Raw genomic sequence first — 12829 nt, forward strand, 5'->3', positions numbered from 1 at the left:
TTTTCTTTGTTTCCTTAGACAGTGTGACAGTGAGTATTGTCTCGAATTGATGACATCTAGACTCACCTGGGAGATGATCCTCTGGGCATGACTGTTAGGGATTATCTTTATCATGTGGGAAGATTTAATTGTGGGAGGGACCATTCCTGGGCAAGAGACCCTCTACTAGGTAAAATGAAGAAAGCACAAAGCAAGCACCTGACTCCTGCTCTTGACTACAGATGCCATGTGACCAGCTCCCTCAAGCTCTTGCCTCTGTAACATCCTGCCATGATGGACTGGTTCCTCCTTTGTTTTCTATTGCTATGAGAAAACACCATGACAAAAAGCAGCTTGGGGAGAAAAGGGTTTATTTCAGGTTATAGTTTATGGTTTAGAAATTACTAGGGAATTTGGAGCAGGAACCTGGAGGCAGGAACTGAAGCAGAGACCATCAATGAATGTTGCTTGCTCCTCATGGCTCCTTCAGCCTATATATATATGGAATATATATATGGAATATATATATGTGGAATATATATATATGGAATATATATATATATTCCAGAATCACCTGGTCCTACCTCCCATAGCTAGGCCCTCCCACATCAGTCATTAATTAAGAAAATGTGCCACAGACTTGCCTGTCTAAGACCCACAAGCTAGACAAAACAACAATGTCTGGGGCTAACTTAATTCACCTGGTATGATTCTATTTAGCTGTGTCTATTTTCCTGCAAACAATATAACTTTGGTCTTTATGGCTGAAAAAAAAATGTCATTGTGTCTACAAACCACATTATTTTTAATCCATAACTCTGGGGTAGGGAGTTGTTAATTCATTTTATTTGTCAGACTCTCACTGTATAGGCCAGGCTGGCCTCAAATTTATGAGCCTTCTGCCTGTGATTACAAGTGGTTAGGTTTCAGATCAAAGCAGAGGCTAGCCATCAGGTTCTCCAAGCACTCCTCAGTCCCTACCTGTTACAGGGTCCACCTGACTTGCATACCCCCTGCCTGAAACCCTTCCAGCCCAGTGACTGGGCTACCCTTCCCATAGATGCCCTTTTCTGTGTAATGCTTATCTTGCTCTCTTTTGGGCCTCCTGGTTGAAGTACCCGGTTCCCTTCTTTTCCCTCTCCTATTTCCTTACCTGGCTCAGGGTTAGGTCTACTCTGGGCTCTCCCAGATGCCCCTGCCTCTGGCTGTGCTCTCCCACATGTCTGTAATAAACCTTCTCCACCATACCTAGGAGCAGCCATGTCCTTTCTATTTTTCTTCCTTTTTTTTTTTTTTCCATCTGGTACCAAAACCCCAGGAGTGGCTTAAATGAGTTCCCTCCCCAAAACATAGCTGTATGCCATCACACTTAGCTTCCTTTTTCTCTTTCTTTCTTTCTTTCTTTCTTTCTTTCTTTCTTTCTTTTCTTTCTTTCTTTCTTTCTTCTTTCTCTCTCTCTCTCTCTATTTGCTTGTTTGTTTCTTTCTTTTTTTTTTATGTCAACCTTCATTTAATTTGAGAAAGAAGCATGCTAAATAAAGATCAAACTCAGGGCCTTGCAGAAGCGAAGCAAGTGTTCTATCCATAGTCCTAGTAGTCTTTTCACTCTCTTGGAAGATAAACTGAAAGATGGGACCAGATTGCAAAGTCCTGTTCCCTATATTCAACATCCAGTGAGCAGCTTGGAAGGGAGGGAGCATGGAAGTCTACAGCTAACTCTGTCCCATTGCAGGTTCCAGATGACAACACCAGGAGTCACTTCAGCATGGAGATGCCCCAAGGCTGCTCTCTCCTTTGCTAGGATTAGAAGAGTGAAAGGAATTTAAATATCTGGAGTGTGTAAGGTTCAAAAGTTGATATACATTCTCACCCAGGCTTCAACTTTCTTCAATCCATAGAAATGAAGACCTTGATTCTTGGGAGTGGAAAAAAACCAACCAAACAAACAAAAAACCAAAAACAAAGAAAACAAGCTCTTAACTTGTGGATATCAATAGGGAGAAAGAAATTGCTGAAGTTTGAAAAATCATTTGTTTGGGGAAAGGGGTTTATGGTGCAGGCATGCTCATTCAGCATGTGTGGAAGCCAGAGGGTAATGTGATAAGAGCTAGTTTTCTTCCACCATCTAGTTCATCAGGCTTAGTGAAAAATATCAGTAGTACAGCACTCACCTAACATTTGTGAGTCTGTAAATTCAATCTCCAGAAAGTGGAAGGGCCTGAGCAGGCTCCCTGAATAAAACACCTGCTGTGTGCTAGTTTAACAACCTGAGTTCAGATTCCCAAGACCTACACAAAGCAGAATCTCAGGGCTCCCATCAGGTGAGATGAGAAGTCAGGGGTGAGAAGGGTGGGTTGGAATCCTCTGGTTGTGGACTAGCTGGCCTAGCACATTCAGCAGCAATCAAGAGACTTTGCCTCAAGCAAACTGGAAGACAAGAATTAATACCTGGAGTTGTCCTCTGATCTCTACATATATGCTAGGGCACACTCACACCTGCAAGCATACAGAAAAAAATTTTTTGTTTTGAATGAAGTCTAGGCTGGGTGTGGTACTGTATGCATATAATCCAGCACTTGGGAGATGAGACAGGATGATCACAAGTTTCAGCCTAGAATACACACACACACACACATACACTGTATTACCCTGTCTCAAAAAAAAGAAAGGAAAAAAAAAAGCCAGTAGTGATGGCACACATCTTTAATCCCAGCACTTTGGAGGCAGACGCAGGCAGATCTTTTCAGTTTGAGGCCAGCCAGCCTGGTCTACAGAGTGAGTTCCAGGACATCCAAGACTACACAGAGAAACCCTGCTTAAAAGACAGAGAGAGAAATTAAAGAGAAAAAGAAGAGAAACCAACAAAAGTTTATTAATTTAAAATTAACACATTTTATTATTTCCCAAATATACAAACTTGACAATCTGTTGTGTCTTGTTTAAAGGAAGGTAACACAGGGTTCTGTGAGGAGCAGAGAGGTGTACTGGTCATAAGTATCAATTTAAAGACTGTGGCCTGGCAAGATCAAAGACTCATCAAGGCACTGACCAGCCTGATGACCTATGTTCAGTCTCTGGAGGCTGGAAGAAATGGACTCCTGCCAAGTTTTCCTCTGACCTCCACACTCTCCTGCATGTGCACACACACACTCAGACTAAATGCTTAAAAAAGAAACTGACACTTGTGCCCGTAAAGGCTCAGAAATGAGTTTTGTCGGTATATCTCAACCAAGTTTTTATTGTTCTAGCAACTGCAAAATATACAAATTTCTGAAAGGCTTAAAAGCTTGCATAGCTTCTTCCAGGTCATTGACAGAGACAATTACACAGACCACGAAGAAGTCATCAGCCATACATTGAAAGGCCCCAAACCAATGAGCAATTAAACCCAATCTGTACAGCTTTCTAGTTTTAGGCTCCCTTATACATATTAAATAAATAAATAGCACATCTGCTATCAAAATAATAAAAAAATAAATTTCAAGTATTACAATTGAAAATATCATTGGTGTGGTTCCAACAGTTTTTCTTCTCCCCCATCAAAGAAGGGTATTGCCCATGGTTGAAGGAAAGGGGAGAAATTTACCCTCAAAACAAATATGCAACGTTAAAAACATTGGTCCCCATTTCATTCTGTTGTCTTTGGGTGGGACAGCGGAAGTTCTGGGTGCCACCCACCCCAGCAAGTCACGGGCTTTCAAATGAAGCCATGTTCCACCCTCTTCAAGATCTCCTGAGCCCCATCTTATTCACAGGCCTCAGAGAAGGTGAAATCACGCCGGGCAAAGCTTTCTCTTTTAGTCACACATGACCCACTGCTACCTGTGTCAGCCTTGAGAGTCTCCATGCTCTAAGAGTTGGCTCTGTAACTGCAGAGTAGATGTGGTCCGAAGGGAGCATCTAAGAAACCACCTCCAAGTACAAAGCCACACTCCCAGGCATGGTGGCTCCTGCTTATGACCCTAATGCTAACTTTCAGGAGGCTGAGACAGGAGGATTGCCACTCATTCGGGCTACACTTATAATCCTGTCCCCCTCCCAAAGCAACACTTCGGACCTCCAGGTCTAAAAGTACTATGAGCCTGCACACACCTCCGCACGGGTCTACACTGCACATATCTTTGTCAAGAATCAAGCCACTCAGAGAAAACAGTCCAAGTCTTCAGAAGCGTATATAGCCCTCTCTCTGGTGAACCACAGATTTAAAGGATAGTGGGCTGGGCTGAGCACTTGAGTGGTTAGCTGTGGAAATAAAGCATCTGAAGCATGCCCTTATGTCACCCCTGGACTCCCAAGGTGAAAGCAGAAAGTGACCTTTGGCACCAGCTATGGGGCAGCGTTATAAAGGGCCATTTGGGCTAAAATCACTGAGCTTCCAAATGGTTTCTTCCCAGCTAAGGCTGTCCTCTCCTTTCCTGGAACTTGGGTGGATAAAGGAGGAGGAGAAACAGGCAGACAGAAACAACCGGTAGTTATGGCAGCACTGCTTTCAACCCATGCGAAAATGTCACAGACGTTGGGAAGCTGACAAGGACAACTGTCTACTCTTGGGAACTCCTTGAGATGCCTGGCTTGGTGGTATCGGGCATACAGCAGCAGACACTTGGCCAAAACATGAGGACAATTCTGTGAGCCAGCAGCCTGGAATGGGCCACCGTCCCTTCTTGAGAAATGTGAGTTGAAGGCTCTGAGCCTCCCCATCTCACAGACACTCCAACTCCCCCCATTCAGCAGCTCCAAGCCTCCAAGAGCCAAAACCCTGCCATCCAAGTTCCTTCATCATACCTCTGCCCAAAAAAGAAAAAAGAAGTTAAGGAAGGAACAAAAGAAGGAAGGGAGGAAGGAAAGAAGGAAGGAAGGAAGGAAGGAAGGAAGGAAGGAAGGAAGGAAGGAAGGAAGGAAGGAAGGAAAGTGCAAAACAGCTAGCCACAGGGTTTGCTCAGGTGCCTCCAGGCCCAGGTTGAAAAACAGAAGGCCTCAGAGCCCCTGGGAAGAAGGGCCCTGGTTTGTTTGTTTGTTTGTTTCCAGCAAAATGCTTCTTTCCAATGGTGCAACTAGTCTGTCCCTTAATGTGGGCCCTAGAAGGCATGTGAACATGAGGAAGAGCAGGACATGCTATTGCTCAGCTGACCAGTGGACCTCAGCACAGAGACTCCTCAGAAAAAGAAACCCCACACCCAATGCAGCATGTGCCCAAGTCCCTTATCTCGAGGCCTCCTCCCAGGCCAAGATGCATAAAAGCCACACGAGTCTCTGAACGTCCCTGAGCCTCTGGCAACCGGGGTCTAATGCACTCTGAATTTCAGAAGTCTCTGCCAGTCTTATCTTCTAGCAATCAACATGCCAGGCCAGGATTCAAAGAAACAAAACAGCACGGTGGCGTCCAGTGCCTCCACTTAGGGGTCTGATCCCACCCTCTCTGTTACCATAGTCCTCCCCAAGCTTCGGAAGGGCCTGTGGTCAGACACCCCTGGAAGTTGCAAGAGAACAAAGGGCAGGGAGGTATGCAGCTTTGCCACAGGAAGCTGGGATCTGTCCAGCTTCCCAGTTGTCTTTGCCACCCCAACATCTTGGGGGAGGGGGGGTGCTGCTACTCTTCAATCAGCAGATCTCCATTCTCCCCAGTAGGGAAGTCCTTGGGATCACTTGGCCTCGGGTAGATGAGCGGGCACAAGGCAGGCTGTGGAGAAGTGGAATGGAGCCCATATTTCAGCTTTAATACTTCTGGGAAGAGTCGGTGCCTCTCCAGGGGCTCTTCATGTTCTGTTTTCAGGAGAGAGGGGAAGGGAGAGTCAGAGCCTGGTACGATTGTATTTCTCAAGCAGAAGGTTCAAAGCCATGCCACAAGACACCTCCTCCCTCCACTCCCCAAAAGAACACACCTCTAGCAGAGGATGATCACAAAACATGTGGAAGAGCCCAAGTAGGACTCAGAACATGACAGAAAATGCTGCAGGTTACAGAAGAAGCTAGAGATATAGGTCAGGACTCTGCTTAGCACTGGGCTAGATTCCAGCCAGATGGGTATGGACAGGGACTGGCGTGTGACAATGGAGCCTGCTGCTCCAGGGGTCAGACAATGCTGCTTAGAGGGGACAAGGGACCGTGAGGCACAGATAGGAAAGTCATGCTCCCTCCCCTTCAGGAACGGAGGGCTACTCTCCATGCTACACAGAACCCTGGTCACGGGCAGGTCAAAATCAGCTAGGACTCTCTGGAGCATCACAGCCCTTCTCTGGAGTCAGCTACCAGAGCCTTGCACTCAGCTGTGGGGATGGGGTGTGGTCACAGAGCTCCACAGAGTGAAGGAGACAAGTAGGATGGCTAACCACACAAGGGAGACCCAGGGGAGGTTGTGTCTCTAAAGTCTGTTGGGTCCTGACCCATGTACCCCTAGAGATAAGTCTCACAAGCTTTAGCTGACATCAAGTTCCTTTTAAAACATTCTGGAATCACTTGGCTTGAATATTACCATTGACCAGCAGGCTTCTCTCCCTAAAACACCCATAGCAAATCCTTCACAAAAGAAACGTCTAATAAAACTATTCTGTCTGGGACCCCCAAAACTGTCCTTCCAGGGTCAGGATCATGCAGAGATGGAGTCCAGTGAGGCAGAAGTGCAAGCACTACTCTCAGGCCAAAAAACAGAGAAGCCTAGCTGTGGATGTCCAGAGAAGGGACACTTGCTGCCCTGGGGTCATCATTCACATCTGAGTGAGACTCAAGGATCCAAGCAACTGTGTCCTCTCTGAAATAGGGGGACTTCTAATAATGCCCTAGATCGTATGTGTAGAGAGAGAGCCCCAGCCATGTTGTGGGGTCAAAGAGGGAAAGGTTACCACTTCCCCTTCCACACCTCAGGCCCAAGGCCTCCAACATTCACACATGACGACAATGCAACAGTAACAGTAACAGTGAAGAGCCACATGGCTGAGTCATGTCCGCATCATTCCCTGAGCGGCCCGTGGCTCGGAACACACAGTGGCAGAGACAGATGGGAAAGGACCCCACATCAGTGGCACTGCTTGAAAGACCACCCAGCATGGACACATGAGCCATGTACTCCACAACAGCCAATCTGTACACAAACTAAGACACCTTTCAGCTGAGATGCAACAACTCACACACAGGAGGAAACAGGGGCACATGCACCAGCTGTTACCTTTCCCAGGTTAGTAAGGAGAAAACTTTGAAAAAATGTGACACACAGTTCGTCTTTCAAGCATAGCAGGGAAGGAAAAAAAAAAACAGGTTGGAAAAGAAGAAAACAAAACCAATTTCAGCATTTTCTGTTTAGTTTTGAGATAGGGCCTCAAACTTTCTATGTAGTATAAATGACCTTGATTTTCTGATTCTCCTGCCTCATCCAGAGTGCTGGGATTATAGACACATTCCACCATGCCTGCTTTATGCAGTGCTGGGGAATCGAACTCAGGGCCTCTTGCATGTTAGGCAATCCCTCTGCCAATGGAACTACACTGATGGCCTTAGTGGTACGCCCATTTTAGTGTGCATCTGTAATTCTAAAATGAAGACACTGAGAATGGCAGGTAGCCCATTATCCCAAGCACACCAACAGCCCCCAGGAAGATACTACAGACAGAGGGCTGTGTCTGAGCATCACTCAGTTTTATCAGGAGACCAAGATGATGGGCATCAGGCCTTTGGGGCTTCTCAGCTCAAGTGTGAGTACTCCAGTGGCATAGGGCAGAGGGACCAAAGGGCTGTCAGTATGAATACTTCAGCTGGAGAGGCCAGAAGTGGCAACACACCCACCAGCAGGCCCCTCCTATGTGCCACATATTTGTCATGAGTTATAAGCATATTTTCATCCTCAAAGCTCCCCATGGAGTTGAAACCCCCACTTACGGATGAGGAGATTCACGTCTTAAGATTGGTTTAACTTGCCTACCATTCCAAGGACAAAGTTGCCAAGTTATTTGGTCTGGCTTTTAAAATAAATTCGAGACGCCAGGTAAGGTGTATGCATACCTGTAACTTGAGCATTCAGAGGGTGAGACAGGAGGATTACTGAGTTTGAGGCCTGGGCTACATAAGGGCTAAATAGGACAACTAAGAGGATACTGTTTCAATAAAACCATAACTAATTAATTTTGGTCACAGGATCAGGGTTGATTTCTAGATTCGGACACAGGTAATGGCCTGGGACATGAGGCCACACTCTCAGGCTGAGCTGGATGCTGGGTCTCCAGCAGAGAATGTGACCATAGTCAGGGGTTATGAGACTATAGGATGCATTTTGCTTAAAGAATTTTAGCCAAAAGCACTATTAGATTCACCTTGGAAATGGACAAGCTGAACTTTTCTATTTTCAAGGTCAATGTAATAGTGTAGGGGTGGTGGGTGTGAATGGCCTTTACCCAGTGGGAAATTACCTTCTAAAGGATATACACAGATGTAAAACCACAAGCTTCCAAACCAAAGGCCGTGCAAAGAGAACCTTTGGTCCTCAAGCCGTCCAGACACTGGATGGTGAGCACATCATCCCTTTTTGAGAGGAAAGTTAACAGCCCAAAGCCTGTCCTCTCTCCTGGGAAGTAGATGCAAGGGAGCTTCAGGAGCTAACCCACAGACCAGCAGCTGTTCAAGACTCCCCTCAGGCTCCAGGAATTAGAGGCAAAAGAACAGAACAAAAACAAAAGCAAACAAACAAACAAAAAAAACCAAGCTTCTTTTCCAAGAAGCTTGCAGGGAGGAGTCAACTAGCTATCTGGGGCACAAAGTCTGTTTGAGGCTGGCTCTACTGCCACCCAGTTGGTGGGTGTGCAGGGCAGTTGGCCTTTCTTGTTAAACAGGATGAGGACTGCCCTGCCCATCTCTTGTTTTAGGATGACCCATCCCATTCTCTGTGAGTGACGCAGCTTTCCTAACTGCCAGACCACTCCTTTTCCATGCTTGTCACAGCTACAGTTGGGTCTGTGAGCATAGTGGAGTTGGAACCCCAGCTATAACTCCAACCGTAGGGCAAAAAACCCTACGGTGGATGACCATGGAGTGTGCTGAACATGTTAGTTTGGCCACAATACATCCCCTTTCTGCATCCCTTCTCTATAAACTTTGGAAAGTCTCTCTCTCCTCCCATTTCCTTCTCTTCTATGGACAACCTTAGACTCTAGCCAAACTGTCCTCCTCCTAAATATTTTGACAGGCAGGAGACCAAGCTGGCAAACAAGCAAGCGTGAGCGCAAGCAACAGAATTATTGAGAAGGAAATACTTACAAACAGGCTTTCCCTAGCAAAGGCTGCAGGGAGACAAGGTAAGGAGAGAGAAAAAGTCAGTCAGGAGGCCAGATGGCAGCTGGTGAGAAAAGCCCCCCACGCCTCCCATGTCTGACCCGGCCAATAGATCTCAGACATCTGTTCCTAGGGATTTGGCAATCCTGAAGGGCTGTCCTGATAAAATCAGAGGCATTTACGAACTGGGGACAAGACTGGGCTCTTGCCAGTGTCCTCCATGACCAGATCAGTGTAGCTCTGGATGCCACCTCCCCCTGGCCCAAGTTAATCCTCGAGCTTTCCACAATGCACCAGGATAGAATAAGATGGAGATGCCATTTCTCAGCTCTGCTCGGCTAAAATTAGGAAACTCTCAGACCTGAAGGAATATCTACTGGAGTCTTCCCACGGGTTCTGTGTCCATTTCCAAAGCTAACAAGAATGAGCCTGGCCATTAAAATCTTATACTTGTCAGGCATAGCAGGGCATTGGGGAGGAGGAAGGAGCATCAGGAGTTCAAATTATCCTCAACTACACAGTGAGTTTGAGGCCAATCTCTATGCATGGTGAGACACTACACTTAGAAGGCAGAGAGGGCACCATAAATTCAAGACTGCAGAAAAGACAGCCTGAACTATATACTAAGAACTTGTAGGTAACAGAGGGGAAAAACAAAACAGACAAACAAACAAACAAAAAACTTTACACTCATGTTGGGATTGAGCTAAAATCAAAGCCAGGTCTCCTAGCTCCCAGGGAATCTGTCATCTCACTGGACTCAACCCTTACTTTGTGCCAGACCCTAAGTTGTATGTACAGAACAAACCACCTTGTCCGAGCCACTGTTTGCAAGGCATGTTACTCCCCAATTCCAAAGATTAGGAAACCGAGGCCCGGGGCAGTTAAATGAGCTATGGAGGCTTCAATGTTCTCTCCATACCTCATACCAGACTTCAGGAAGAGGCTTCAGGGACAGCAGGAACCAGTTGGCAGAAGATGCAGCCTGAATTGGCCTCGCATTGAGTTGAGGAATGGGGTGAGGTCTACTATTTCATGTGTCTACAAAAGTTCTTGGCTATCTTTGAAGAACTGCTTTTCTGAAAACAAATTTTAATGCTCAATAGCCAAACTCTTCCAGCCTTTGATCTTTCAAGCTGGTGAAATAGTGAATCCTGCTGGGTTCTGTATATTTTCACTCTTGGTAATCTAGAAATATGTCGATTCTTACTCTGATAATCTTGCCCCAAAAAGTGGCTGCCTTGACTGCCTGATCCTGTGCATGTGTGTACACACATACCATGCATGCATGCATTCATATGTAGGGGTGCAGGTAGACACAAGCATCCCATGGGTGGGCGTAAAAGGACAACCTCAGGTGTCAATCCTCAGGAGCCTTCCACCTTCTGTTTAAAAGGAGGTCTCTTATCATCCTGGGATTTCACTGTGTTGATCAGGTTAGCCGGCCTGTGAGCTATCTAGGAATCCATCTGTTTCTGCCTCCCATCTCACCTTCAGTGACTTATCTTACAGGCATGTCCCTTTATACTCTGCTTGTTGCATGGGTTCTGGGGATCTGAACATAAGGTCTCCACAGTTGCATGGGAGCTTTCTGAACCCAGCTGCCTCTATAGCTCTGTACTGTTTCTAAGGGGGTAGGGCTATGCTGGCTCTAGAGACAGGGTAGGCTTTCCTGTGGGACCTCAGCATTTTTCTGTCACAAAGATGACAGCAAAGGAGTTACTATGGGGTAGGAAAGACAAGACAACACTCCCACAGTATGTACAGACTCCTGATTGAAAAGTACTAGAATGTAGACTGTTGTAGGAGTTACTATTCATAGATGTGCATGGAATGGGGGCATTTTACAATTTCTTCAGCTCTGCCTGATTCTGCTCAATAGAGAATAAAGACCATAAGCTCAGGAAGACAAAACAAAACAAAACAAAACAAAACAGGCAGTTACTGTCGACAAGGGAAATTTTCAGAGAGGACATCGTATGTTCTGCCCGATGCACATACACACACTACACAGCCACAAACATCATCCACTGCACATCTCATACCGCTCACCCTGAACACAGGCACGCAGTCCTCACTGGCAGACACAGACACTGAGCCCCAGGTCTGGGGGTCATCTCCCCTGTAGGTAATAATTAAAGCAGAGTCACTGACTTGTCCAGGCAGCTGCGTGGGCACTTCCGGGGGCAGGCAGCTTGGCAGGGCAGCAGAAGTGGAAGCCACATGCTCCTCAAAGCTGTTGATGCGAGGCTTTTTGGTGGGCTCGGGGCTGGCTAGTGGGGTGACACTATTGCGTCTCATGAGCGGGTTAGGTCCCTTCTTTGCATCCTAAGCAGACAAAGACAAAAGAGAGAAGGTGACAGTTACAAGGAGTGGGGAAGGAGGTAGAGAAGCCACACACAAACATACACACTCCTCTTGTGACTTGTAAGGGTACAACCACAGGAACACCCAGGTGAGGGGCCTTGACCCTGAGCTGCTGCTGGCACAGAACTTCTCGCTATGTGCAAAGCAGGGGAGGAAAAAAAAATAATTACAACCACAGCAGAGAAGGGGGTCAAGAGAAAAGAACCTTAACTTCCCAGCCACTCCACCCACAGAGGGCCCAGGAGAGACAGTTGGCTCTGAGATCACAGGAATGGGAGAGCAAGGGTGTCAGCACTGACTCCCTTCCACCTGGGTCTGCAGCACACTCAAGCAACCACGGAATACTCTGTGCTCGCCCAAACAGTACCCAGCCTTAGTCTAGGAGGCAGAGCAAGGGATCAAAGGTGCAGAATACAGGCAGCAGTCTGTCAACCAGGACAAGATGTCAACTTTCCAATCAGAGGATGACAAGACAGGAGAGTGGGCTCCTGTCCAACACATGGCCCAGCACCTCAGAGGCTGGGCAGCTTCAGCCCCAGCATTCAGCAAGTAAGTATCCTGAGATCCCTGGAGCCCATCTCATGTCTAAACCCAGGTTCAGGGCTGTCCTCATTCAGCTAAGTGAGCAGGTGCCCTGGTTCAGAGGGGCGGGGCCAGGGACAGTCTTCTTCCAGTGCAGTCCACAGTGCAAGCTGGGCAGTAAACTGGCTGACACCCCATGTCCTACCAAAGTCTGACGGCCAAGCTCCTTGGGAATGGGTAAGTCACCTGTTTTGCGGACTCCACAGACAGAAAGTCAAGTTCGGTGTAAGAGGAAGGTCTGACTACACTGGCAAAGTGTTGTATTTTGACAGCCTGCATAAAGCAAATTTAAACCCACTTTCACAACACAGGCCTGGACAGATATACAATCTGCCCAGTAAGGAATTCAACGACCACACACACCCTCCCCGACAAAAATCTCAAACCTCCCTGAGGTGGAAGATAATGACAGCCAGGTACTGGGTCTCCACAGACCTTTCCTTGGCTGGCCCTTAGGATGGCCATCCTCTAGCCTTCTTCCTACCTCAGATCTTTGCCAACTATGAACTTAAGGGCACACAGATGATGCTGCTGGCAAGCTAATCCTGTCTGAGCCAGGCTCCTGGTGCTTTTGAGGAAGGCACTGCTTTTGCTGCCTGAAGTGGCAACAGCTACTGTGCTAGGGTTGTGATTGACAGAAGGAATC

General features: G+C 46.9%; 1 protein-coding gene across 6 annotated transcripts in view; it reads right to left on the bottom strand.

Moving 5' to 3' along the window:
- Nucleotides 1-3184: 3184 nt before the first annotated feature.
- Pfkfb3 (6-phosphofructo-2-kinase/fructose-2,6-biphosphatase 3) overlaps nt 3185-12829 on the bottom strand; it is an 82578-nt gene continuing 72933 nt past the window's right edge. For 2 of the 6 annotated variants that reach the window (XM_021650907.2, XM_021650904.2), the window contains exons 14-18: nt 12370-12456; nt 11389-11562; nt 9220-9242; nt 7142-7194; nt 3185-5742 (exon numbers count right to left, since the gene is read on the bottom strand). In XM_021650907.2, the coding sequence (XP_021506582.1) occupies nt 7152-7194; nt 9220-9242; nt 11389-11562; nt 12370-12456 (327 nt within the window). In that variant the 3' untranslated portion in view covers nt 3185-5742; nt 7142-7151. The remainder of the gene's footprint in view (nt 5743-7141; nt 7195-9219; nt 9243-11388; nt 11563-12369; nt 12457-12829) is intronic. The other 4 variants (XM_021650906.2, XM_021650908.2, XM_021650905.2 and 1 more) reach the window with 4 other exon arrangements.

Source organism: Meriones unguiculatus, chromosome 19 (assembly GCF_030254825.1).
Source record: "Meriones unguiculatus strain TT.TT164.6M chromosome 19, Bangor_MerUng_6.1, whole genome shotgun sequence".
NCBI lineage: Eukaryota > Metazoa > Chordata > Mammalia > Rodentia > Muridae > Meriones > Meriones unguiculatus.